This window comes from Balaenoptera physalus, assembly GCF_965194825.1.
Source record: "Balaenoptera physalus genome assembly, chromosome: 8".
In the NCBI taxonomy this organism is placed as follows: domain Eukaryota; kingdom Metazoa; phylum Chordata; class Mammalia; order Artiodactyla; family Balaenopteridae; genus Balaenoptera; species Balaenoptera physalus.
The window spans coordinates 599092-623191 of record NC_138887.1 but is presented as its reverse complement, the minus strand read 5'-3'; the positions used below and the strand labels follow the sequence as shown (position 1 = coordinate 623191).

Here is a 24100-nt window from a genome sequence, read left to right as displayed (position 1 = left end):
TGAATCATTTCTCAGGTCGTCAGTGCTGACCACTAAGTCCTTCATTCTTAAAAGCTCACGTTTACATTTTAACCCTTTAAACTCTTACTCTAAACTTCTATGTGTCAGGTTCTTTATTTTTCTTCCTTTCCCTATCCCCAAAGCCCCAACCTTTTCTCCCACCTGTTTGAACTTGACAATTTCACTGTTTGCCCCGATGTGTCCTGGCCTTGCCTGGGCTACCTCTAAACTGTGAGTGGCATCCTTCCAACAGGTCCCATGGCTGCAGCAGGGGCCCTCCCTTCACCACGTGGTTCTAGATTATTCTTCCTAAGATATTCCTGGGACGGTGTCATCCTCATTCTCAACTGCAGACAAAGCCTGTCTGCTGCCTATTAATTAAAGGCCAGCTTCCTCCCTCTGCCAGTCAAGGTCAAGCAGAATTTGGCCTCAGACACCCCCTCAACAATGTCCCTCTACAAGGACCCTCACGATGAGGTCAAACTGTTCTTCCCCACGGAACCCGAACAGATGCTCAGATTTCTCTCACATCAGCACCACTAGTACCCACAGTAGCTTCCTGACGTCGGTCAAACATTTGCTGATGTCCTAGGTCCAGTGCTAGTGACTCCCTTCCACAAAGCATGTCCTATCCGTGCCCATCAGAAGCGCCCTCTCAGTTCATTGCAGTAGAAAAGCAAAGGCTGTGTTATCAGCTGGACCTAGAATCAAACCAAGGCTCCCTCACTCAACCTACTCAGAGCCACAGCTGGTGGGCAATTCCTCTGAGCCTCAGTTTTCTAATCAGTGAAGGAGACAAATAGCACCTACCTTACAAAACTGCCATAAAGACTAAATGAGACCATGGATATAAAAATATCTAATGTCCCTCAGACATTTCAGACACAACAAACATCACTGTGCCCTCCCTCATCCATACGACTTTATGCTCTTTTGTACTCTACTTGGGCATACACATTTTCATATTACTTACTGTCATTCCAAAACCATTACAGTGTCACAAAATAATTAAATGTTTTATTTTAAAAATTGGTGGAGGGACTTCCCTGGTGGCGCAGTGGTTAAGAATCCTCCTGCCAATGCAGGGGACACAGGTTCGAGCCCTGGTCCGGGAAGATTCCACATGCCACAGAACAACTAAGCCCGTGCACCACAACTACTGAGCCTGCACTCTAGAGCCCGCAAGACACAACTACTGAAGCCCGTGTGCCTAGAGCCCGTGCTCCGCAACAAGAGAAGCCACCGCAATTAGAAGCCCGTGCACCGCAACGAAGAGTAGCCCCCGCTCACCACAACTAGAGAAAGCCCGCGCACAACAACGAAGACCAACGCAGCCAAAAAAAAAAAAAAAGAGAGAAAATGGTGGAGAAGGGAAAACAAATATGGAAGAATATGACAAGGCTGGGGTAAAGTCATAGCATATTGGGGTAATCATTTAGCATTTATTTCTATGTGAATTAATGCTTTGACAAATACATCCTGTGAATAAATTATGATGGCTATGGCCTGCTGGTATTTATACATCTGTTTGCTTTCTTTCTTTTTTTTTTTTTAAAGAACTGAATGAATTTGATAAATTACAACTTAGCCCACCCACATGAAACATATAACATCCCCTTAAACCAGTAAATCCACTCTGGGTTCCAGAAATGGACCCGTGTCATTTACACAGGTAAGAAATAAGAAAGCACAGGTAGTGAATCTGCAGTCAACACAGATAACTTATGAGTTGAGGTCTCAGCATACAGTAAATTATGATAAATTATGATCACCTTCCAATGCTAAGTCGCTAGGAGTGAACTCTCTAGTCACCTGAGATCACAACTTCCAGGAAGGGAAAGACACTGAAAGACACATACACACACACACACACAAAAGCAGCCTGGGCCTCCCAATCTGTATCCATTTCTACATGGACTGGCTGCCGGCAGAAACCTCTCATCACGCTTCACGTTCCTATTCAGAATTTTCTCTGTTTCTTTCCCTTTTAAAAACACTGTCTTTGGAAAGTACTGAATTACAAACTGCATTAAAAATAACTTTACTGTACTGCCTCTAGTCTGCCACAGGGGGTAAGAGCCTCCACAAAATAAGGTTGTTGAGATGATTTAGGTAGGATGGCAGGGAATGAAAGCCCTTCTGATTGTACCACACCCAAAAAAGAAAGAGAACTTAATGGCCCTCATGAAATTAGTTCTGAAGTCTATTCGTCAGCAGTTCTCGGATGCGAGGAACACGTGTAAATTAACTTCATCAGCACCTGAACGCAGGTCTTGGAGTACTGGTCCTGCACAGCTGACAGTGAGCAGTGAATTCCAGCCTGCTAATTTTACATTTATCTCCAGCATATAATTTACGGCTAAAAATAGATTAATTTTCCCCAGAACAAATGTTGAGTGTTGCTCTATAATTATATTCTCACAGCAAAAAGGGAAGCTAAGACCATCATTTTTTTCTTTCTCAGTTGGTAAGCTAATGAAATTTGACCTGAAAATTAAAAGCAAGGAAATGATAAGAAAAAAATGATTACTTTCAAATTAATAACTGAATGTGGAACGTTATTTCTCAAAATAAATTGAAGTGAACATTTGCTGAGCATGGAGAATAAGGCAGCAGGCCTGTCAGGCAGGAGAAAGGTGAAGCAGAAAATAGGAGACAGACAATGCTATTAACGTTGAAATAAGAAGTAGCATAAAAAATACTAATTGAACCATCAGTATCTATATTTCAAAAGATCAATTTTAATGAAAAAAATTTTAAATGTACTCAGTTTGGAACACTGGTGAGTGTCTTTAAGAGGTATAATGAATCAACTGGCAAATTCTGACCTTAATTCAAGTTCACTTCTCTAGATGATGCCACCTTCTGTGACAGACAATCTTCTTTGTGGGACTAGAGCTGCTCCCCAGCAAGTTCATGCTCGAAGGAGGCCGCGCAGGTTCTCACAGTTTGTGCAAAGTCAGGGCCGCATCACAAGTCCCTCGGCTTCCGACCCAATCCCCCCCCCCCACCTCATCCCGGGGTGACCAGTCGTTTTCCGCCAGGGTCCTGTGTTCACGGGGGCAGCTGGGCTACCACTCATGAAAATGCCAGTCTACACAGGACAGCAACCTCAGTTCTTTCTCAGAGAGCTCACATCACCAGGCAAGACGGAAGCAGCAGACCCCTCCCTCTTTCACGGCAGCTGTCAATACACACCCCCTTCTTCAAATATTTTCTTAGGTTCAGGGAAACCCTTAGCAGTCATTCTTCCCAACTCCAAGGAGGAAGAAATGCCACTTGAGACTGACTATCCACAGACCCGGGGCATCCAGGTAGATCTGAGACTGGTAACAAAAGCCGCCACAGATTTGCAGTGTGTGCAATTCAGACACGTGATTCTGAAAAGCAGGGAAAAGTGTGGGTGTCCCTGACGGGGCAGCTCTCCCTGCACTGAGGTCACCTGCCAGGGTGTCCACCGCTCCTGTGCCCGGCACAGCGACCCTGGGCCCTGCAGGCCTGGGCAGGCCCCCTGGCACTCCCACCTTAACCACACAGCCACAGATGTGCTGACACTCAGGATCTAGCCGTGTTTCTGGAAATGATACAAGCACAAGACTCTGTTAGAGTCAAGGGACAGGCTGATACAGTCGGAACCCCGGCGTGTGGACGGGGCGAAATGATACAAGCACAAGACTCTGTTAGAGTCAAGGGACAGGCTGATATAGTCGGAACCCCGGTGTGTGGACGGGAAGCCCCAGGACCAAGGTCCATGACCTCCCAACCCCCAATCTTGGCTCTTGTAACTGCTTCACTGGAGGGAAACATATGAAAGGCAATGGTAGTCTTTGCCCTGGATCTGGGGTCTTCAGATGTTGTTTTGTTTCATTTGTTTGTTTTAATTTTTGTTTTAAAAGCAGGGAGATTTTTTTTTTCCAGCTTAAGAGTGACACCATACAAAAATATGGAAACCAGAGTGGGCAGCTGTGTGGCCCGGGGGGACCCGGGATCCTGGGCACCCTGCAGCCACCCCCGTGGGCTCATGGCTTCTGTGTCAGGTCCCGTTTATGCCCTGCTTCTTCTACGCCCTTGGCTGAGGGACTCTGATGTCCTCCCTCTGGCCCGGGCTCAGCCCCTACGCCTCTGCTGTCGCTGTAGTGCCCGGCCTGGCCGCCAGGACTGGGTCCCCACTGCCATCCCCACCGAGGCCAGCAGCCAGAAAACCTCTCCACCCAGGTCCCCATCTCCAGGCCAGAGGTCGAGAGGGACACCTCAGGACAGAGACCAAGTCACAGGTGCGGCCGTGAAACTCTGTGACAGTTGCTGATGGAGGGGTGGTGCTGAATGACCCTCTCAGGGGACAAAGGAGCTTCTAGGGACCTAAGGGGTTGAACCTGGAGAACCCTGACTTCACCAAATACCAGTGATTAACTCCAGAGGGTGCAGCCTGAACGAACAGGAACCACGATGCAGCCTGTGGACCTCAGTGAGATGATGGAAAGCCCCGGATGCTTCACGGGGGCGAAGCCAGAGGGCAAGGGTGCTGCCACGCTGGACCGAGAGTTCTCCAGGCCCAGCTCTCTACAGGCAGGAGGCCGGTGAGAAGCTGCTCCAATGGTCTGTTTCCAAATCTCCACCCGTGGCTGTCAAGGAAGATGGGAGAAGCACCCGGCAGAGTCAGGGGCACCGAGGATGTGGTCGTGGGGACAGTCCCAGGGGGCCGGCAGGGTCTGGTTGGGGACACCCCCCCGACCCCCAGGAGGGAGGCCTTTGCTGAGCCCAGCTCTGTGAAAGCCAGATGCCGACGGCCCTGTTGGCCGTGACCTCCCACCCTACAGCATCTTTCTGGTGATGGGTGACTGGCGCACAGAGTTTCAAGGAGCAGTCTGAACTTCATTTTTGTTCTTCTATAAATTGGCTTTCGCTTGGGAGAAATTTTATAAATTCTTTAAGCAATAGATGTTTCATAATGACCTTTGAATTAACATTTAAGGTTAAGTACAGTTCAAAGGAAGAGCTTTTCTTTTTCTTTTTTTCTCTTCCAAGAATGCTTCCCTGAAACACTGGACCATTCTCTGGAAGTAAGTTGTGGGATGTCCCTCCCTTCCGGCCCGTAAGTCAGGACACAATGAAATCCAGTAACTGAAGGAGGAAGTCAACCTCCTTTTAGGAACACATCATGACACCTCAAAACAGACCTTTCATCTCGGGATCCTGAGTAACAGTTCCTCAGAAAGGCAACTGAGTAACTGTAAGAAAAATAAATCACTGGATGGATATTTAAATGGCTAAAAGTCTATGTGAGAACAGAACGAATGCCAAACACCAGGAGTTTGGCCTTTTTAACTGAAGTGCATACCTTCTAGAGGGTGTTTAATTAAACCAGCTGAACACTCAAGATGTGAATGAAATAACTCATAAAGGTTCCACGAGAGACATTCTACAATACAATGAATTTATAAGTATTAAGCCTGTTCCTACGCAAATGGTCCATTTTCTCCTCAGAAAGACTATGAAAATCACTCCATGTCTTATGACTGTACCCCAAAGGCCAAAGTTAAAGGCTGGTGGCTAATTATTGAAAGGTTAATGCAATAATTTGACACAGCATCAACCAGCAGCAGTGCTGTAAGGATTTCAGACAACAGATGCCCTTCGCAGCCAGTGCGGTATCGTGACTACTGGCCTTCCTGGAAAGAAGCTCCATCCCCAGAGGGCTGCATACCATTGGCTTGCATGCCTGTGCCTGGCCAAGTCCAGGTCAAACAACATTAAAAGCTGCAGAAGTCACTAGTCAAACATGTCAATACAGAAGACAAATAAAGAGGGAAAAGAACAGGTGCCAGGGAGACACAGGGATCCTGTGCCCTCATCACAGAAGCAGAGATGCAGGGAGACCCCGGACCCTGAAAGCAAGGACACGATGGCCCACTGTCAACAGAGGGCTTGGGACTTGGACAGATTAGAAAGTTAAAATGTTCTGAGAGGAAATGAGTAGATTCCTTCTACAAATTGCATTGATTTTAATAACAGCCACGTCCTGTGTTCAAAAGCCAGCAAATGTACTTTAGGTTATTTTTCTATCAAGCTATGAATCTTGATATTTTTGTATTAAGCTATAAATCTTCTCATGCATGTGGCCTACAAGGTAAGAGATCTGAACAAACCTCAGCTGAAAGAGGGGTGTCTGAACAGTCCACACAGGGACTAAAATTTTTCATCAGGGATTATGTTGTGAAATACGACTGTTAACACTTTTTTCCGGAATTGCATCGTGAAGTATGAATGTTAGCATCTTCCTCAGGGATTATGTTGTGAAAACCTGTAAAGCACCTTTATTCCAATGAGTAAGCCTGCACCAGGCACAAGCCCAGATCCTGATAAGCTTTTCTGTGTCCCAGGAACCATGAAGGCCCAACACAAGGTAGGGACATTTCATTAGTGATATGACAGGTTTACAAGCAGACACTTCACTCCCAGGATCTACTCTTTCCCAATTTTTCTCTCAGTCGGGACCGACACCAGACTATTTCCCCAGTCACCAAAGACTGAAAACTTCGGATCTTTTCCCATCTTAAGGTTGTACTGACTTCTTTCCTTGGAGAAACCTGTCCTGATTCACCGCTTCTAAGTTCCCGCTGGTGGGTAAGGGCGTCTTTCCTCTTTCCCAGCCCTCCTTCCCTCCCAGCCACTTTTGGTGATGCCAGGGAAACTTTCCTTATTCACAGGGACAGTCTCCGCAGGGCTTGAAAATCCAGCCCCTGGGAGGAGTGCACCATTTTCTTTGTGTCCATCCAGCTCTGGGTCCATCCAGCCATCAGGAAGAAGAGGAATTAAAGTGCACGTATCAAGATCACCGTTATCCTGACAATGAATGTCTTTAAACACAGATTACTTTCTCATTTGCTTTAGATCCATCAGGTGCATTCTGATCGTAACAAAAGACAGTGACCTATTTCATATATTTCTATACAACCTAAAGGAAAACTAAAACTAAATTCATTTTCTCTTTCAAGGGAATGTTTATGAACAACTGGTTTTATTTCTCAGTAACAAACACTGGGATTTGGTTTGATTCCGCCTGTACCCACAAAGGTATTTACAAAGCAAGTTTCCCTGAATGCTTTCTAAAACAAGAAGAAGAAAAAAAAAAAAGAAAAATTATTACCTTTGCCATAGTTCTGGGTTTTGATATATTTGAATGTGCGTCTTGAACTTAATCAGGGGTTCTCACTCCAAAAGACCATCCTCCGAGCCTGCTGACAGTAAAGGCAGTGTTAGTGTTTTAACCAGGCAGCATCAGACCTTCCTAACAGAGGGCCTCCCCCACCCACTGGTCGTAGAAGCCTCAGACAGCAGCTGCTGAGCCCCCAGGCTCCGTGTCGTGGCCTCACAGGGCTCAGCCTGCAGGAGGACATGGCCTGGCCGCTCAGAACTTACCATCCTGTTAGGAAACACATGCCACGTAAGGACACAGCTGTGGTCCCCTGCACCACAGTTATTTTAATTAATTGTTGTTTCTCCTACAAATCGGCTTTCAGAATCACTTAGTCTGTCAGGCTCTTCTGAGTTACTCTGATTTGAATTGTTTTCTCTTCCCTACTCTTGCTTCTTTAATCCTCAGTGCAAACAAGGCCTCCTTCAGGAAGGCATCCCCAGCTACTTTGGGGTGCATTTCCTTCTCTTTGGGGTTCTCACAATACCCTACATTTCCACTTATTGTGTCAATTGCTACTCTGGGTTTTAACTGTTTTCGTGCTCATTTATCTCTTGTGCAGCTCCGTGAGTCTCTCGCGGGTACCGTGTCAATTGCTACTCTGGGTTTTAACTGTCTTCTTGCTAGTTTATCTCTTCTGCGGCTCTGTGAGTCTCTCGCGGGTACAGTGTCAATTGCTACACTGGATTTTAACTGTCTGCTTGCTAGTTTATCTCTTATGCATCTCTGTGAGTCTCTTGCAGGTACCATGTCAATTGCTACCCTGGGTTTTAACTGTCTTCTTGCTAGTTTATCTCTTATGTGGTTCTGTGAGTCTCTAGCAGGTGGGAATTACATCTTTTGTCTCCATATCCCTTGGGCTGTGTAGTATCTGGCACTCATGAAACTTCTAAAAATATTGGACCTTAGAAATAAAAACACATATTAAACTTTGTCTCGCAGTCTCTGATAAAAGGAGCTTGAAAAACAAATGTCCACCGTCGTGCCCGGACTCTCAGCAGAAATTTTGGGGCACGGGAATAAGGATGCATTCTCACCCGGCTCCATTTAACTCATCCATCCATTCACTCATTTCAGAGACATTGGTTGAGTGCCTTTTGTATGCCAGATACTATTCTAAGTCCTGGCCACACAAACTCCAACCTGCAAAAAGCAGAGATTCTGGGACGTGTTTAAAGACCTGAGGAGTGGGCAGCAGGGTAGATTCAGGCAAAGTACAGTGGGGGCCGGAGATGGTCCAGGAAGGATCAGAGGTAAAGAGAGCCTGGGGGGAAGGGGGGTTGTTGCAGGCACCTCAGACACACCATGCAATGATTTTGCATTGGGGTCTCAGGAAATTTGATGGCGTGGTGAATGTGATTGCAATTCAAAGCAATGAGAAGCTCATCCCTACCCCCTCACCTAGATTCACCCTCTTAGGCTCACGGAAATGCAGCACAGAAAAAAACCTTTCCCCAAAATCGCAGGAAAGGAACTTTAAGACACCAGGGAGACCATTATTTCATTATGCTGTTAACGTCTCTGGGCTCATTCTCTAAAGCACTCAAGCCGAGTCTGTCTCCCCAGGTGACTCTCCATGGACGGGATTCCCCCAGGGCAAGAGAGAAAGTTGGCAGGAGGAATCTGATTAAGGCTTGCAGCATTTCTTTGGAATTCTTATGAGCATCAAGGTTAGTACTAGACTTCTGAGTTTTGAAGAACATCAGCATTTGAAACACTTGGATTTCTGAAGTAATTCTGGGAACAGGAAAGACCCAGTGCTGGTTTCAAACCCACCTTGGTTTTTCCTCCGGCGCCAGCAAATACTCCTCCAGGGGGAGGCCGGAGATGTTGAGCAGCCTGTGGCCCAGGCGGTTGGTCAGGTACGGAGCCCTGGTGCTTCCACTGGGGCACTTCTGCAATTGTTTCCAAAGACATCAAGTAGAAGCTTATTCATAACCCACACACAGGTTTACTGACATTAAAGTAAACGTGACTTTCCCTAGCTGTCACGTTTTCAATGAATCATCGATGGCTCTTTACATGTTCTCAAATCTCTTTAAGAGTCATCTATTGATACATTTGAGAACTATGCTAGAATTCCACTGCAACCTTTGCTGTCAGTTAGATTTGGGAACTTCCCAACCTTTTCCTGTATGTAAGCTTGGGCAGATTTGTAAGAACTCAAAAGGGGAAAAATGTTTTCACTGGGGTGACCTCGCATTTGACGAACCAGAAAGAGAGTCAGAGGATGATGAGCAAAAATTCAAAGGAACGTGTTTCTTCCCTAAATGCCTGAAGCAGACATCAAACTCCTCTTCTGCAGTGACTCACAGGCTTAGAATCAGGAAATATTTGCCCAGCAGGGACCACCCCGACTCCCCCTCTCCTGAAGGCCTCTGACTCCTAACACGGGGACCACAATTTCTGCCCAAGCACACAATGCCAGAAAAAACAAGGATTCTTCAGTTGAGTCAATTGCAGGAAACGCTGCATCTTTTCCACCCCTTGTGTAATGATTCATACATGATAACAGCATCGTGCAAGAGCTACAGCAAAGAGACCTGTTAACCAGAGCTTTATCTGGCCTTTCTGAAGCTGCCTTGGCTATGGAGCTTTTTCATGGGAAACGCTTTTCTTCTTGCACACATATTACTGAGGTCTTACATGAGGTTCACGTGAGTTGCAGTGAATTCACGTCAACCACTTGGTACTTGTTCATTCATTCCTCTGCCACTGACACTCAATCTAATTCCAGTAAATTTTAGGGAGCTGGTAACAAAAGGTACCAGTCTAACAGGATGATTAGATCAAAGCCACAGAATAAGAGCATGGAGTGAAAAATTACAGGGCTCATGAGTTAATGGAATAAACAAAACGGGGAAGAAACAAATTACTGTGTCCAAAAAGAACTTGAGCAGAACAGCTGGTCACTGCAAAGGAGCACCAGTCAATGGTCTCTGGTGGGTTCCACCTGGATGTCCACCTCACTGCTGTGTAACTGCCTCACTTACATCCAGACATTTGGTCTAAGAGAAGAAAGCAGACCGGGTCCATTGAAAGGAAGACTTCCTAAAGTCACTAAACTATTAGGAGGGGTGTATCCCACAGGCCACTAAACAGAAAGGCCCTGTCAACATGTTCAAGTGGCCGTTTTCTTAATAGATCCTGAATTTAAATTAAGATTTCACTTTTCCTTTTTCAGTAAATTAAGATTGCCATATCAGCTTGCTGATTGTGGCTAACAGGCCTGTGCCTTTTATTAATTGCCTTTCGAGATTTCCTTTGAAATGAGTTCCAACCAGTTTTCCATATAAGTTTCACTCCATTCTCCTCCGCAGACTAGACAGCAATGCCTTGCACTATAACAGGGGAAAACCCACTTCCGTGTGCTCTTGTACTGACCAGCCGTAGTTAGAAGAGCCAAGTGCTATCTTAGCTTTTAAAATCTAGCTCTCAAAACTCAAATAAAAATACAACAAGAGCTTGAGGTCATCCTGCCTTGAAATCCTGGGAAATTTCCCCCCAAAGGGCAATCCTAGCTTCCTCAGCATTAATTGGAGACGATTCCTTTGCTTCGTAAACACTGCTGGACAGTCACCAATCATGACCAGTGGGCAATGAACAGGAGGACCACCCTGGAAACCATGTCACGACACCTTTCCAAGAAGCAGCTAATCGAGTAACCCTAAAGGTCATTTAGTTCAAAAGTTCATTTAGTTAACAAAAGTGAAGGTTCTTCAGATGGGGGTGAACTCATTTTTGTTCCTTGAGGTTTAGACTTTTTAAAAATCAAAAACACGGTAGAAACCTACCAGGCAGCCGCAGGACTCCTGGACTTCTGGGTGAGAGAAGGGGTCCATGCACCAGCAGGAAGAATTCCCCCTGACAAAGCAGAGGAGAGGTGGGATGATCCTGAGATCACAGAGCTGCTGTATTTCCATGAAAGCATCCCCCAGACCGGAGCACAGCTCATGAGAGCATCACCTCCCGCTGCAGAAGGCCAAGCGTTCACATTTGTTTTCACAGCTTGAGCTGTTAATCTGATGACAGCGTTCTATTACAATGACAATATTTCCATTATATTAAATGATGCTCACTCTGTTCATGCATTGAATCCTGAGACCTTCAGCAGGGACTCGGGGGACTGTCGTGAACCTTGGGGCTCCTGGTGGCAAAACCAGGGGCCCTCAGCACCAGTGTAGCAATTAATAAACACAGGGAGCTGCTAATTCATTTTCATCGTGTGACACTATAATTAAATCATCATTTAAAGAAAGGCAACTAGTATTAAATTTCCATTATGAAGAACCACAGTGCCACAGAAACTGCTATGAAAACAACTTACAGCAGAGGTTCAGAACCCTTTATTTTTTTTAATTTTTATTTTATATTGGAGCACAGTTGATTAACAATCTTGTGTTAGTTTCAGGTGTACAGCAAAGTGATTCAGTTATACATATACATGTATCTATTCTTTTTCAAATTATATTCCCATTTAGATTGTTACATAATATTGAGCAGAGTTCCCTGTGCCATACAGTAGGGCCTTGTTGGTTATCTATTTTATATATAGTAGTGTGTGTATGTTAATCCCTAACTATCCCTCCCCCCCCCATCGTTCCCCCCGGTTACCATAAATTCATTCTCTAAGTCTATGAGTCTGTTTTTGTTTTGTAAATCTGTTCACTTGTATCGGTTTTTTTTTTTAGATTCCGAATATAAGCCATATCATATGGTGTTTGTCTTTCTCTGTCTGACTTACTTCACTTAGCATGATCATCTCCATGTCCATCCATTTTATTCCAAAGCTCCCTATAACTTTTCTCCTTGTTAGGCCTCATACTTTGATTTTTCTTTTTCACTAATGTTTGTAAATCAAAATCTGCTTTAGTAATGATAAGTGTTATTTACTCAAAAATTGAGGGAGAAGGGAGGAAACTGACATTTACTAAACTACAGGTGCCCCGCTAGATGCTTTTACTACAACCGCTTGCCAGCCTCACTTTTGGGAAGAGGGAGTGTGGTTCTCAGAGGTCAGGGGCTCACCCAGCATCACACTTGGGAAGACGGTCTTTTGACCTCTGAGCCCTCACTTTTTGCTCCAGGCCTTGCTGCTCCAACGTGAGAACATCAAGGTGAAACACGTCCAGTCCCATGAAAAGAAACCTACCATTTCTATTAACAAGGTTAGCAAAGTACAATTTCCATGTAAATTTCTGAAATAACAAAAATAATTTCAAGGCTTTGACGGTGTGACTTTCTTGGTTAAGCAGCCAATGGGGACTCCAGTTTGAGTCTTGAAAGTGAACAGGGAAATATCACCTAAGGGAGTGATGTGCTTCATTGAACTGCTTGCTGTATCTGATAATTACTTGGGGAAAAAAATGACTCCATTTACACTTCTTGAGCTCAGGGCCTTCCTTGCTTTAGCTGCAGGCCTTCAGTGACTGTGGGCAAGTGTTCACAGCATAATGAATTTCTTCAAAAAGTCCTCTTTGTCCCTTCCAAATCCTCCACTAGTTCTTCTCCTGGCTTCCTGTTAGAGAGTAATCAGATGTGACCTGCAGAGCTGCACAGAGACCAGCAACAGCATTGCACAGATTCTGGATTTGGGAGCCTCCCAGCCTCCAGGAAGTTCTGAGCTGCAGGAACCACGTGAAGCGGCACTCACAGGGGAGGATGGAGGGGAGAGAACGTGAGGATCAGACACGTCCACTTCCCTCCGGTGTCAGGACCCCAGGCGCCCAGCACCTCGGCTTTGCGTGGCGCCCGGCCGGGCTCTGCAGGACACACGAGCAGTGACGGTCGTCCCGAGTGACGTGCCTGACACAGTCCCTCCGTCCGCCGGGTTTGGCAAGGCTGGATCAAACAGGCCTCTCTGACACAGGCCCACTGCCTGCAGTTTCAACCGTCAGAGCGCACTTTGCATCTCGGCGTGAGGAAGGTGCTCTCAGGACCTACTCCTAAGAGAAGAAGTTCTGACACAAACTCGCCTGAAAGAGCCAAAAGCCTGGCACAGGGGCCACCCTGTGGTCCAAGGTGACACTTGCTCTCTCTCGAGAAGTGGGAGCAGGGTGATGTTAATGGAGCAGAGGAAGGTCAGTCAGGGCCCAGATCACACAGGGCGGACGCGGCAGAGCTGGGATGTGGGCTCGTGCAACCCCGCCCAGAATCTGGGTCCCCTCCTTTTCCAGGGTGCCGGACACGTGCCCTCTGGGTGCTTTTGCTCCCTGAACTCAACTTTCCATCCCCCCAGGCCCAGGTGAAGGAAGCTGTCACAGCCGTGCCAGGAGCGAGGACACGACCTTGTGAGCCAGGGAGTCTGGCACCTCAGAGATCATTCCTCAAACTGCTGCCATCTGACCATGGACACGAACCTGACCCATCTCTCCACTTGGCTTTGAACGTGCAATAGAAATATAATATTTGCTCAGTACCACTCTGTTCTATACAAAACAGTATCAAGAATGAGTGGGAAAAGTGACTGTTTTACTTCAGCGGTAGTAGGGAAATCACGGCTGGAGTGTCACCAGACACAAGCCCTGGGACATAAGCCTTGGTATTGAAATCTCCCAGTCTGCTTCTAAAGGCTGGGAACTTCAGCACATTTTAAAATTTAAATTAGGCATCATCTACTATAATGGGAAAATGTAACGTTTAGTTCATGTTTATACCACAATAGCTTATTCTGGAGATTTTTGCTGCCTTCTGTGTGAAAGGAGGTAAAGGCAGGAGTTCAACTTGGTTCCCGCAGCATGAGCTCAGAGTCCGGACAGAAAAACAGTCAATACGCAGAATCCCATCTATTGTTTTAAAATGTTTCTGTTAATTCATAATCAAATGATGACTAAAGTCTGCCTAAAATGGAATATGTAGATATTGAATTCAACAATGTTTTACACTTACAGAAGGACACATATTTGTTTTAAATAAAACATTTTGCTTCGATCTGGGACTTCAGTAAATCAAGCCTTTTTGTGTAACATGGACAGAAAGTATTATTGATAGAAGGATCCAAAGCACCCCCTTGTATAAGGCACCCCGACCCCCAGCTTTTTGTCATGCTGACAAAGGAAAAGAGTAGAAATGGTTACAAATTAGGAATGAGTTAAGAGATGAGGATTTCACAAAGAAAGAGGCAGAAACAGAAACAGACCAGGAAGGCAGAGGAAACCTGCGGGCGAAACAGGGAGCGTGGTTCGCAGGCTGGGGGAGGCGGGGGCACAGCTCTAGGGGCCGCTGTCCTTCCTCCAACAATATCTGAAGGTAAAACAGACGTCTGAGCAGAATTCGGAATATGTTCCACTCCCTGAGCATTGACTCTACTTCTTTTTCCCTCTTGAAAGACTAGATACTCTAATTAAAAAAAAAAAAAAAGAAAAAAAAATCTCCCAACAAACAAAAGCCCAGGACCAGATGGCTTCACAGGCAAATTCTATCAAATATTTAGAGAACAGCTAACACCCATCCTTCTCAAACTCTTCCAAAATATAGCAGAGGGAGGAACACTCCCAAACTCATTCTATGAGGCCACCATCACCCTAATACCAACACCAGACAAAGATGGCACAAAAAAAGAAAACTCAGGCCAATATCATTGATGAACATATATGCAAAAATCCTCAAACAAAATACTAGCAAACAGAATCCAACAGCACATTAAAAGGATCGTACACCATGATCAAGTGGGGTTTATCCCAGGAATGCAAGGATTCTTCAATATATGCAAATCAATCAATGTGATACACCATGTTAACAAATTGAAGGATAAAAACCACATGATCATCTCAATAGATGCAGAAAAAGCTTCTGACAAAATTCAACACCAATTTATGATAAACACTCTCCAGAAAGTGGGCATAGAAGGAACCTACCTCAGCATAATAAAGGTCATATATGACAAACCCACAGCAAACGTCATTCTCAATGGTGAAAAACTGAACACATTTTCTCTAAGATCACGAACAAGACAAGGATGTCCACTCTCACCACTATCATTCAACATAGTTTTGGAAGTGCTGGCCACAGCAATCAGAGAAGAAAAAGAAATAAAAGGAATCCAAATTGGAAAAGAAGTAAAACTGTCACTGTCTGTAGATGGCATGATACTAAACATAGAGAACCCTAAAGGTGCTACCAGAAAACAATAAGAGGTAATCACTGAATGTGGTAAAGTTGCAGGATACAAAATTAATGCACAGAAATCTCTTGCATTCTTATATACTAACAATGAAAGATCAGAAAAAGAAATTAAGGAAACAATCCTATTTACCATTGCCACAAAAAGAATAAAATACCTAGGAATAAATCTACCTAAGGAGACAAAAGACCTAACACAGAAAACTATAAAACACTGATGAAAGAAATCAAAGATGACACAAACAGATAGAGAGATATACCATGTTCTTGGCTTGGAAGAATCAATATAGTGAAAATGACTATACTACCCAAACCAATCTACAGATTCAATGCAATCCCTATCAAATTACCAATGGCATTTTTCACAGAATTAGAACAAAAAATTTTACAATTTGTATGGAGACACAAAAGACCCTGAATAGTCAAAGCAATCTTGAGAAGGAAAAATGGAGCTGGAGGAATCAGACTCCCTGACTTCAGACTATACTACAAAGCTACAGTAATCAAGACAGTATGGTACTGGCACAAAAACAGAAATATAGATCAGTGGTACAGGATAGAAAGTCCAGAGGTAAATCCATGCAGCAGTGATAACCTAATCTATGACAAAGGAGGCAAGAATATACAATGGAAAAAAGACAGCCTCTCAATAAGTGGTGCTGGGAAAACTGGACAGCTACATGTAAAAGAATGAAATTAGAACACTCCCTAACACCATACACAGAAATAAACTACAAATGGATAACAGACCTAAATGTAAGACCGGACACTATAAAACTCTTAGAGGAAAACACAGGCAGAACCCTCTATAACATAAATCACAGCAAGATCCTTTTTGACCCACCTCCTAGAGAAATGGAAATAAAAACAAAAATAAACAAATGGGACCTAATTAAACTCAAAAGCTTTTGCACAGCAAAGGAAACCACAAACAAGTCAAAAAGACAACCCTCAAAATAGGAGAAAATATTTGCAAATGAAGCAACAGACAAAGGATTAATCTCCAAAATATACAAACAGCTCATGCAGCTCAATATCAAAAAAACAAACAACCCAATCCAAAAATGGGCAGAAGACCTAAATAGACATTTCTCCAAAGAGGATATACAAATTGCCAACAAACACATGAAAAGATGCTCAACAGCACTAATAATTAGAGAAATGCAAATCAAAATTACAATGTGGTATCTACCTCACACCAGTGAGAATGGCCATCATCAAAATATCTACAAACAATAAATGCTGGAGAGAGTGTGGAGAAAAGTGAACCCTCCTGCACTGTTGGTGGGAATGTAAATTGATACAGCCACTATGGAGAACAGTATGGAGGTTCCTTAAAAACTAAGAATAGAACTACTGCATGATCCAGCAATCCCACTCCTGGGTATATACCTGGAGAAAACCATAATTCGAAAAGATACATGCACCCCAATGTTCATTGCAGCACTATTTACAATAGCCAGGACATGGAAGCAACTTAAATGTCCATCAACAGAGGAATGGATAAAGAAGATGGGGTACATATATACAGTGGAACATTACTCAGCCATGTAAAGGAATGAAATTGGATCATTTGTAGAGATGTGGATGGACCTAGAGTCTGTCATACAGAGTGAAGTACGTCAGAAAGAGAAAAACAAATATCGTATATTAACGCATATTTGTGGAATCTAGAAAAATAGTACAGATGAACCTATTTCCCGGGCAGGAATAGAGACGCAGACATAGAGAATGGACGTGTGGACACAGGGGGGAAGGTGGGGAGCTCAGCTCAGTGCTCTGTGATGACCTAGATGGGTGGGATGGGATGGGAGGGGGAGGGAGGTCCAAGAGGGAGGGGATATATGTATACATAGAGCTGATTTACTTCACTGTACGGGATTAACTAACACAACATTGTAAAGCAATTATACTCCAATAATATATACTTTTTCTTTTTTCTGCCAACTGTTCTTTCTTTGTTGCCAGGTTGGTCCCAGACTATATCCTTCAGGGCCACAGGTTATATTTCAATTTCTCAAAGGTAGACGCTTTTTACAACCTGTGTGTTTCTTTGGACAGAAGGGAGATAAAAGCATCACCATGGAAGCTTTTATTTAGTTAAATAAATTACTTTCTTTTTCAAGAGAAGAATAAAGTGAAACAACGTAATTAATTTTCTATTAATTCTTCCTCACTGAGACTGCTAATAGTTATTCAGTCTCGTGCTAATCACCAACATGACTAGTGCACAGAATGTCATCACAAATTAGGAAAACATATGCCAATATTGTATTATTGTCTGGATTTTTATATTTATTACTGAAAAACATACACTTTAGTACTTAATACATCATTATGGTTTTTATCACTTTCCCCATTTGCAAATTCTTGAGCCGGGAGCCATGTCCTCCATCAATCCTGGTTCCTACAACAACATGATATTTATAGTAGATCCTCAATAAATAACAGTTGAGCAAAATAAGAGAGAGAGAAGAAAGGTATGTTTATGAGGAAAGGCATGTTTTATCAAGGTTTCATGAAAGGTCATCTCTATATTATCATTTTCAAAACCTAGGGAAAAAAGTCTTCAAAGTAATTCACACCCACACTGATGTTACAGACTTTTTAACTCCCTTTAGTTAAAAAAAGTACAATTAATCTTTTCATAGGTACAAGTTTACCCTAAAAGTAAATAACAGTTACCACATATTTCATACTTAATTGCTACCTTATTCTTTTAGTTTTGTTCTTTTGGGGTTTTAGTTAGCAAAGGGAGTGTTATTCATTATTAATTAATGTTTTTTGCAAGATATAAAGCATGTATTCACCAAGGAAGGGAAGGGGCGATGATGGAGCTTATTTCAGGTCATTTTAGACGGCAACACCCCTCAGGCCTGCTCAGTCTCAGCCCTATTGTGAGAACAGGTGACACAGTCCTGGAGAAGCCAGTCCTGCCAGCCTGCGGGGGACTGGCTGGAGGCTGCACTTCTGCATCGGATACTTACAGGTCTGAGTGTAAGTCAGCACAGAGCGGGTCCGATCCCCAAACTTCCGCAAAAGCATGCGGGCGAGCTCCATGTCACCGTTCTCACTGCTGCTTGTCGTGAGACAAAGGAAACAAGGTGGGAGGTTAGTACTTGCCTGGGAGCTCACAGGACAGTCTGTCAGAGAGAGCTCAGGCCAACTGTCCAGGCACATGTTCCTAGCAGCACAGATAGAGCTAATCGTTCACCTTTTTTATGGTGAGGCCAAACCAGCAACCGGATGAAGAAATGTCTTAAAAGCACAGTTTTACCACCACAGATAATGCATTTTTATATACTTGCATTCAAGTGTATTATTTTTCTCATCCTTTCACTTAACATTATAATATTACCAACTCTGGCATTTTTGTATGTTTTTTAAAAATTAATTTTAAAAGCTGCATAGTATTACATCATGTTAATATATTAAAGTCTATAAAACTATTCTCTTACTGCTAGAGCTCTGATTTGCTATCAGTACGTGTCCTATAGCATAGCCCTGCAACAAAACAACTTCTTTTTTTTATAAAGTAGTTTATTTAATTTTTTATTTTATTTATTTATTTTTTTGGCTGCACTGCACAGCACGTAGGATCTTAGTTCCCCGGCCAGTGATCAAACCCGTGCCCCCTGCGGTGGAAGCACGAAGTCTTAATCACTGGACCTCCAGGGAAGTCCCACAAAACAACTTCTATTTGTTTTTGTGTGTGTTTCTATATGTGAATTATATTGAACATTTTCTTCAATAAGAAGAAAGAAGTCCTATGTATGCTTTAAGTACACAATGAATTATAGTATCTATTTTACTGGCACAAATCGCAGAAGTCTGTTAATAGTTCAAGCAGCATCCATGGGAACCAAGGCCACCAAGATGGAATCTTCTTATTGAAGACACCATCAAAGATAAGACGCACTATTCTTATAGTCTGGAAGAGATACAGAAACAAACTCTAGATTAACTTCTATCCATCAATTGTAAGAAATATCTTGACTTGAGAAACTGTAAAGGAGATGATATTTTAAATCTGGCTGATTAGGAATGGGGCTCATTTCAATTAATTAAAATTCTGGATGATAAGTGTTTATGAAAGAAGAGAGATTTATTACTTTCTAGAACTTACATCATGTAATTTGCAAAATGCTTTTGAATAGACATCTCTGGGAACACTTACCCTCAAAATAAAGGAAAAAAATGATAGATCATTTACATGTGAACGATGACCTCAAATCTTTGGAAAGAAGCAGTATATAAATTAATAAATGAGCATAAATGGTTTTTTCTAAAGAACTTCAACATTAGCTTCTCTTGAGAAATGTAGACACCGCAAAGTAACCTTCAACCACTGATTCTTCTAATCGATTTCTTTGTTTATAGACAAAGCAAAGTTGACTCCTGAGCACCTTTCTGACTTTCTACCAGCGATTAAACCTGCGGAGGTCTCGGTAGGTGAGGCTCGTGCACCCCACGTCCTGAAAGTACACGTCAAAGCCCAGAATGAGGCGCAATGTCCATCCTCGTGCAGTGCAGCCTCAGCACAGACGGGGACTTTACAGAGATTCCCAATTTCCATAATCGGCAGTGAGCCTCTCACGCAGCAACCTGGTGTATTCTCTGCTCAAAATGTATCACTGGTTCCCTGTTACCTATGAGCGTTGAAAGAGTATTCAAGTCGCTCCCTGCTCTTCCCGACTTTCTCTCCCAGAAGGCACCCCGGCCCAGCCCAGCGGAACCGCCCTCTGATGGGGCAGACCAACTCCCTCTGACGGACATCCGCTTCCCTGCTACCTGGTTGGACACCGTCTCCAGCCACTAAGCTCCAAGTTCCTCCTCCTGTAAGCCCCCCTCTGCCACCTCTTCTATCCCGTTTCCTCCCAGTGGCTGCAACATCTCCACTGGCTTAACTGTGGGCTTCTCATCGTGGAACAAAACAATCCACGAGAGAAAGGGGAAGGCTTAGGACAGTAGTCCGAACAGAGCTGATTCTCAAAAGCAATTTGTGGAACAAACTGTCATCTTGCTAATGCACTGAAATCGTAGACCTACTCCTTCATCTCTACCCAGTTATTTTACCTCCCTCAATTTGATCTTCCCAGACCTCTTACCTTTCAGGAAGGACCAATTATAATGGAAAAGAAAGAACAGCCTATTACACCGAGCTGAGGACAACTTTACTTTCAGGCCTAAGTTGGCATGCGAACATCGCTATGGCATCCAAAACCAAAAAGAATAACTATTTATAGGAAAACACCTTCTTCCCCACTGCGTGAAATACAACCAAGATTTTAAAATACCTAGGTGGTTTACAACTGGCCTAATCTGATCCCATACAGCTGTGTCCAGAAACACACAGTGATGAAAGATGCTGAAATTTACAACAAAGCTCTGTCTCATAAGTAGGCAGCGTGACCTCTGTTTCTGACAAATGAGAAAACACTTTTAGAAGGAAAGGGACGTATTTTCCATGGAAATGTTGCCCATAAAAATAAAACGGTATTTGTGGCATCTGTGGAAATACTCTGAATAGCTCTCTTTTGGCCCATTAATCCAAGAGCAAATATGAAAGTTTGAAATGTTTTTTTCTGAAAAAAAATATTGATACACAAAGTAGTTTACTTGGAATAATTACTAAGATCAAGTTTCAAAGTTATGGTTTACTTTTTACTACTTTTTTGCTTAGGTCTAGAGGTCACTTGAAAAAAAAGGAAAAAAGAACTAGCTTTAAATTATCCTTGTTGCCATAAAATTCAAATGCTTGTTCTTAAACTATTTCTTTTTGGTTGTCTTCAAACTCTTGGCTGTATTTACAGTGCTGTTAGAGGCACATGAAGCCTGTCCTTACCAGACTCGAGGGATTGGAAAGAGTGCTTGATTGGGATTTCTGAGGCATTTCCTGCATGGGGCACTGCTTCCTCTCCATGTCAGCGTTTCTCAAAACTCCACGTGCAGCAGCATGAATGGGGGCTTGCTTGAACCAGCGCATATTCCTCACCAGCACCCCGAGGGGCTTCGTGTTAACAAGAGTCCCAGATGGCTCTGACGCACATGGAGATCAAACCAACTCGAGAAAGCAGGCTGCGTGGGCCTCCCCCCATACCCTGCTCCTGGTCCAGCCCTTCCCTGTCCCGTGCCAGCCCTGGGCTGACCGGCAACGGCTCCAGGGGGGCCGTGGGCTCTGTGGGCGCTTCCACAGGCAGAGGTGCCCCAGGCCGGGCAACACAAGGATGGCATTTGAAGAACAGGTGCAAAGCACCCAGGGCAGGGAGGAAAAAGGGCCATCCTGCAGAAGGTGGCCCTCGGAGACCTGCGGACCTCAGCCTCCCCAGTCTCTTGGCCCGAAGGAGGAAAGCAGACTCCTTCCTACTCCTGAGCCAGGAAGCGTGGCTGCCTGGGCATCTCAGGACAGACACGGCCGAGGGTCCCAGCAGCCAGAGAAACTCAAACAGCGCAGGTGCTCAGTGAATATAATGTGGATACACTTAAAAATATCTCAAATGGTAAATTTTGTGTTGTATCTATTTTACCACAATAAAAACAAGTTCGCTGAATGAATAGACACCTTGAACCAAAACTAAATAAATAAAGTAACAGTAACTGAGAGTCATTTGCCTACACAGGACTTTCTTTCTGAAACTGAGACACAGTTTCCAGGAAACTTCTGAGAGTGAAAGGGCATGATTAATATGGACGCCAGGATGACAGGCCTCACCTCTGAGCAAAGCAGGACATGTGGTCACCCCACTAGAGAAGAAGAAGGACACAGAAGGAGGTAGTGGTGTCCATGGTGAGCCTTAAGCAGAGCAGCTGTGTGTCCAAAAGGGGCACAAGCACCCTCCTCGCCCACAAGGAAAACTCAGACGAACAAGGAAGATCTCCATCAGTATGAACCACCTCTGGCAGCGCCTTACAGTTTTTCCCTCATAACTAGTTAAACTGCTACTCTACTAAACAAAAACCAATGACATGTAAACTCGTTCTTTTCTGTTTAATCTGAAATTAAAGATTAGAAGAGGGGAAATATGCGATTTCTGACAGAACACACACCCTATCCTATGGCCCATCCCGTCTGTAAGGATGAGAAAATGAGCATCAAATATGTAGCCTCCTCAGCTTCTTAGAAATGGAAGAAAATATTAAAATATCTATCATTCTCAGACTCAAAATATTTTGGAGTGCATTCCTTCTATGAGAGATTAATACTGTGAGAACAGGAAAAATGCTCTCAGACAAAAAAAAACATAATTACCAAATTAATAATGCAGTGGAGAAAGTGAATGGCTATTTGCAACCATTTCAATGCTATTTGAAAATGGTTTCAGTGACATGAACGCCATGTAGAGAAATTTTCACCTGCCTGAGAAGAAAAGGTGAAGAGATGAAGACGGGCAGAGGAGAAGGGAGATCACTGAGAATGTAACTTAATTGCATGTGATGCTCAATCCATTCAACATGCAAAGTGAAATTTTAAACAATCATAAAGTGACTGAGGACATTCAGTCTCAAGAGTAACCTAATAGCCGCCTAACAAAGTAATGCATCAGCAGGTCTGGGCATCAAAAGCAAGAGTGCAGATTTGGAGAAATAAGATTCCTCTCTCCCACGAATGTGGGGATTTGGGCCTGTTCTTTCATACGTGTGTGACTACCAAGAATGGTATGTGGCATGTAGTAGGTGCATAATAAATACTTGTTGAATAAAAGAATCAAGGGTTTTATGGGGCTGTAAATTGGTGCACATTTACAAGAATAATCTGGTAATATGCATCCTGAAAATATTGATGCTACCTCCGAAAAACTTGTGATGGAAAGGTATGATGGTGGAAAAAAATGGACAGTTGCAATTTTGTAACTGAAAAGCTCAAAATAGTCACAGCTCTTACATACCTGAGGAGTGCAACAGAAATCTGCACATCTGGTTAGTAAGAAGAATTAGTGGACATTCTCACACATTTAACCATTCCATAAACGAGGGATGAGAGCAGGTAAATAAAGCACTGAGCCAGAGAGGAGGACCCCTCTTGGAAAGGAATTCTCGGGACAGGTGCACGGTTCTTCACACAGGGCTGGGGGCGGGGGATCCCGTTACCACGGAGATAGAAACAAAGAAACAGTTCATTCTCGACTTTTCCTTTTGTGCCTGTATTTGTTTAACTCCACATCACACACCGTTGTAAAAGTGGTACAAAGATCAGCAAGCACTCAGAGCCTAGCTAATGCAGCTCAGTACTTTCATCAAGATACGCATTTGACAAAAGCAAACTTACCCCCGACCTCCCAGCTGCCGGCACCATGCTCAGCCCGATGAAGATGCCTGCTCAGCGTGGACCAGGCGCCCCGAGTCCGGGTCTTGGCCCCGATGGGACTGAGCAGCGCCTTCTGGAAGGAAGATGGTCCAGGCTCGGCACTCAGTGTAAAGATGCCCAGATCCCGGCCGCGGCAGATGCTCAGTGAAGATGCTCTGAACTTGGTCCAAAGGGACCAGCCCACCCAGGGTGAGGCTCTCAGGAGGCCGGGACCTCTCTCATGTCCCCAACCCCACGTGGGAGAAACAACACCCCTGGAAGCTCTGAGAACTTCCTACGTAAACTTATCTGGCGGCAACACTCAGACTGGCCTGAACGTATCGGCAGAACAGGACTTAATCTGGCTCGGGGCTGTGCCGGGGCCCCCTCCTGTTTAGAGAGAAAATCCAGACATTTCTCTGCAGAGGGGGGCGTGCAGCTAAGGGCCGGTGTCCCGGAAGCAGCCTTGGAGGGTTTGTGAAATATACAATGTATATACT

The 24100-nt window shown here is 44.0% G+C and overlaps 1 protein-coding gene across 1 annotated transcript in view; it reads right to left on the bottom strand.

Moving 5' to 3' along the window:
• The window catches only part of ABCA13 (ATP binding cassette subfamily A member 13), a gene marked incomplete at its 5' end in the record, with an annotated part of 329842 nt that overhangs the window by 97516 nt on the left and 208226 nt on the right, over positions 1 to 24100 (bottom strand). The window contains 7 exon segments of the mRNA XM_082473913.1: positions 2057 to 2154; positions 7148 to 7195; positions 7199 to 7235; positions 8972 to 9090; positions 10990 to 11059; positions 18304 to 18337; positions 18340 to 18392. Coding sequence (XP_082330039.1) covers positions 2057 to 2154; positions 7148 to 7195; positions 7199 to 7235; positions 8972 to 9090; positions 10990 to 11059; positions 18304 to 18337; positions 18340 to 18392 — 459 coding nt within the window.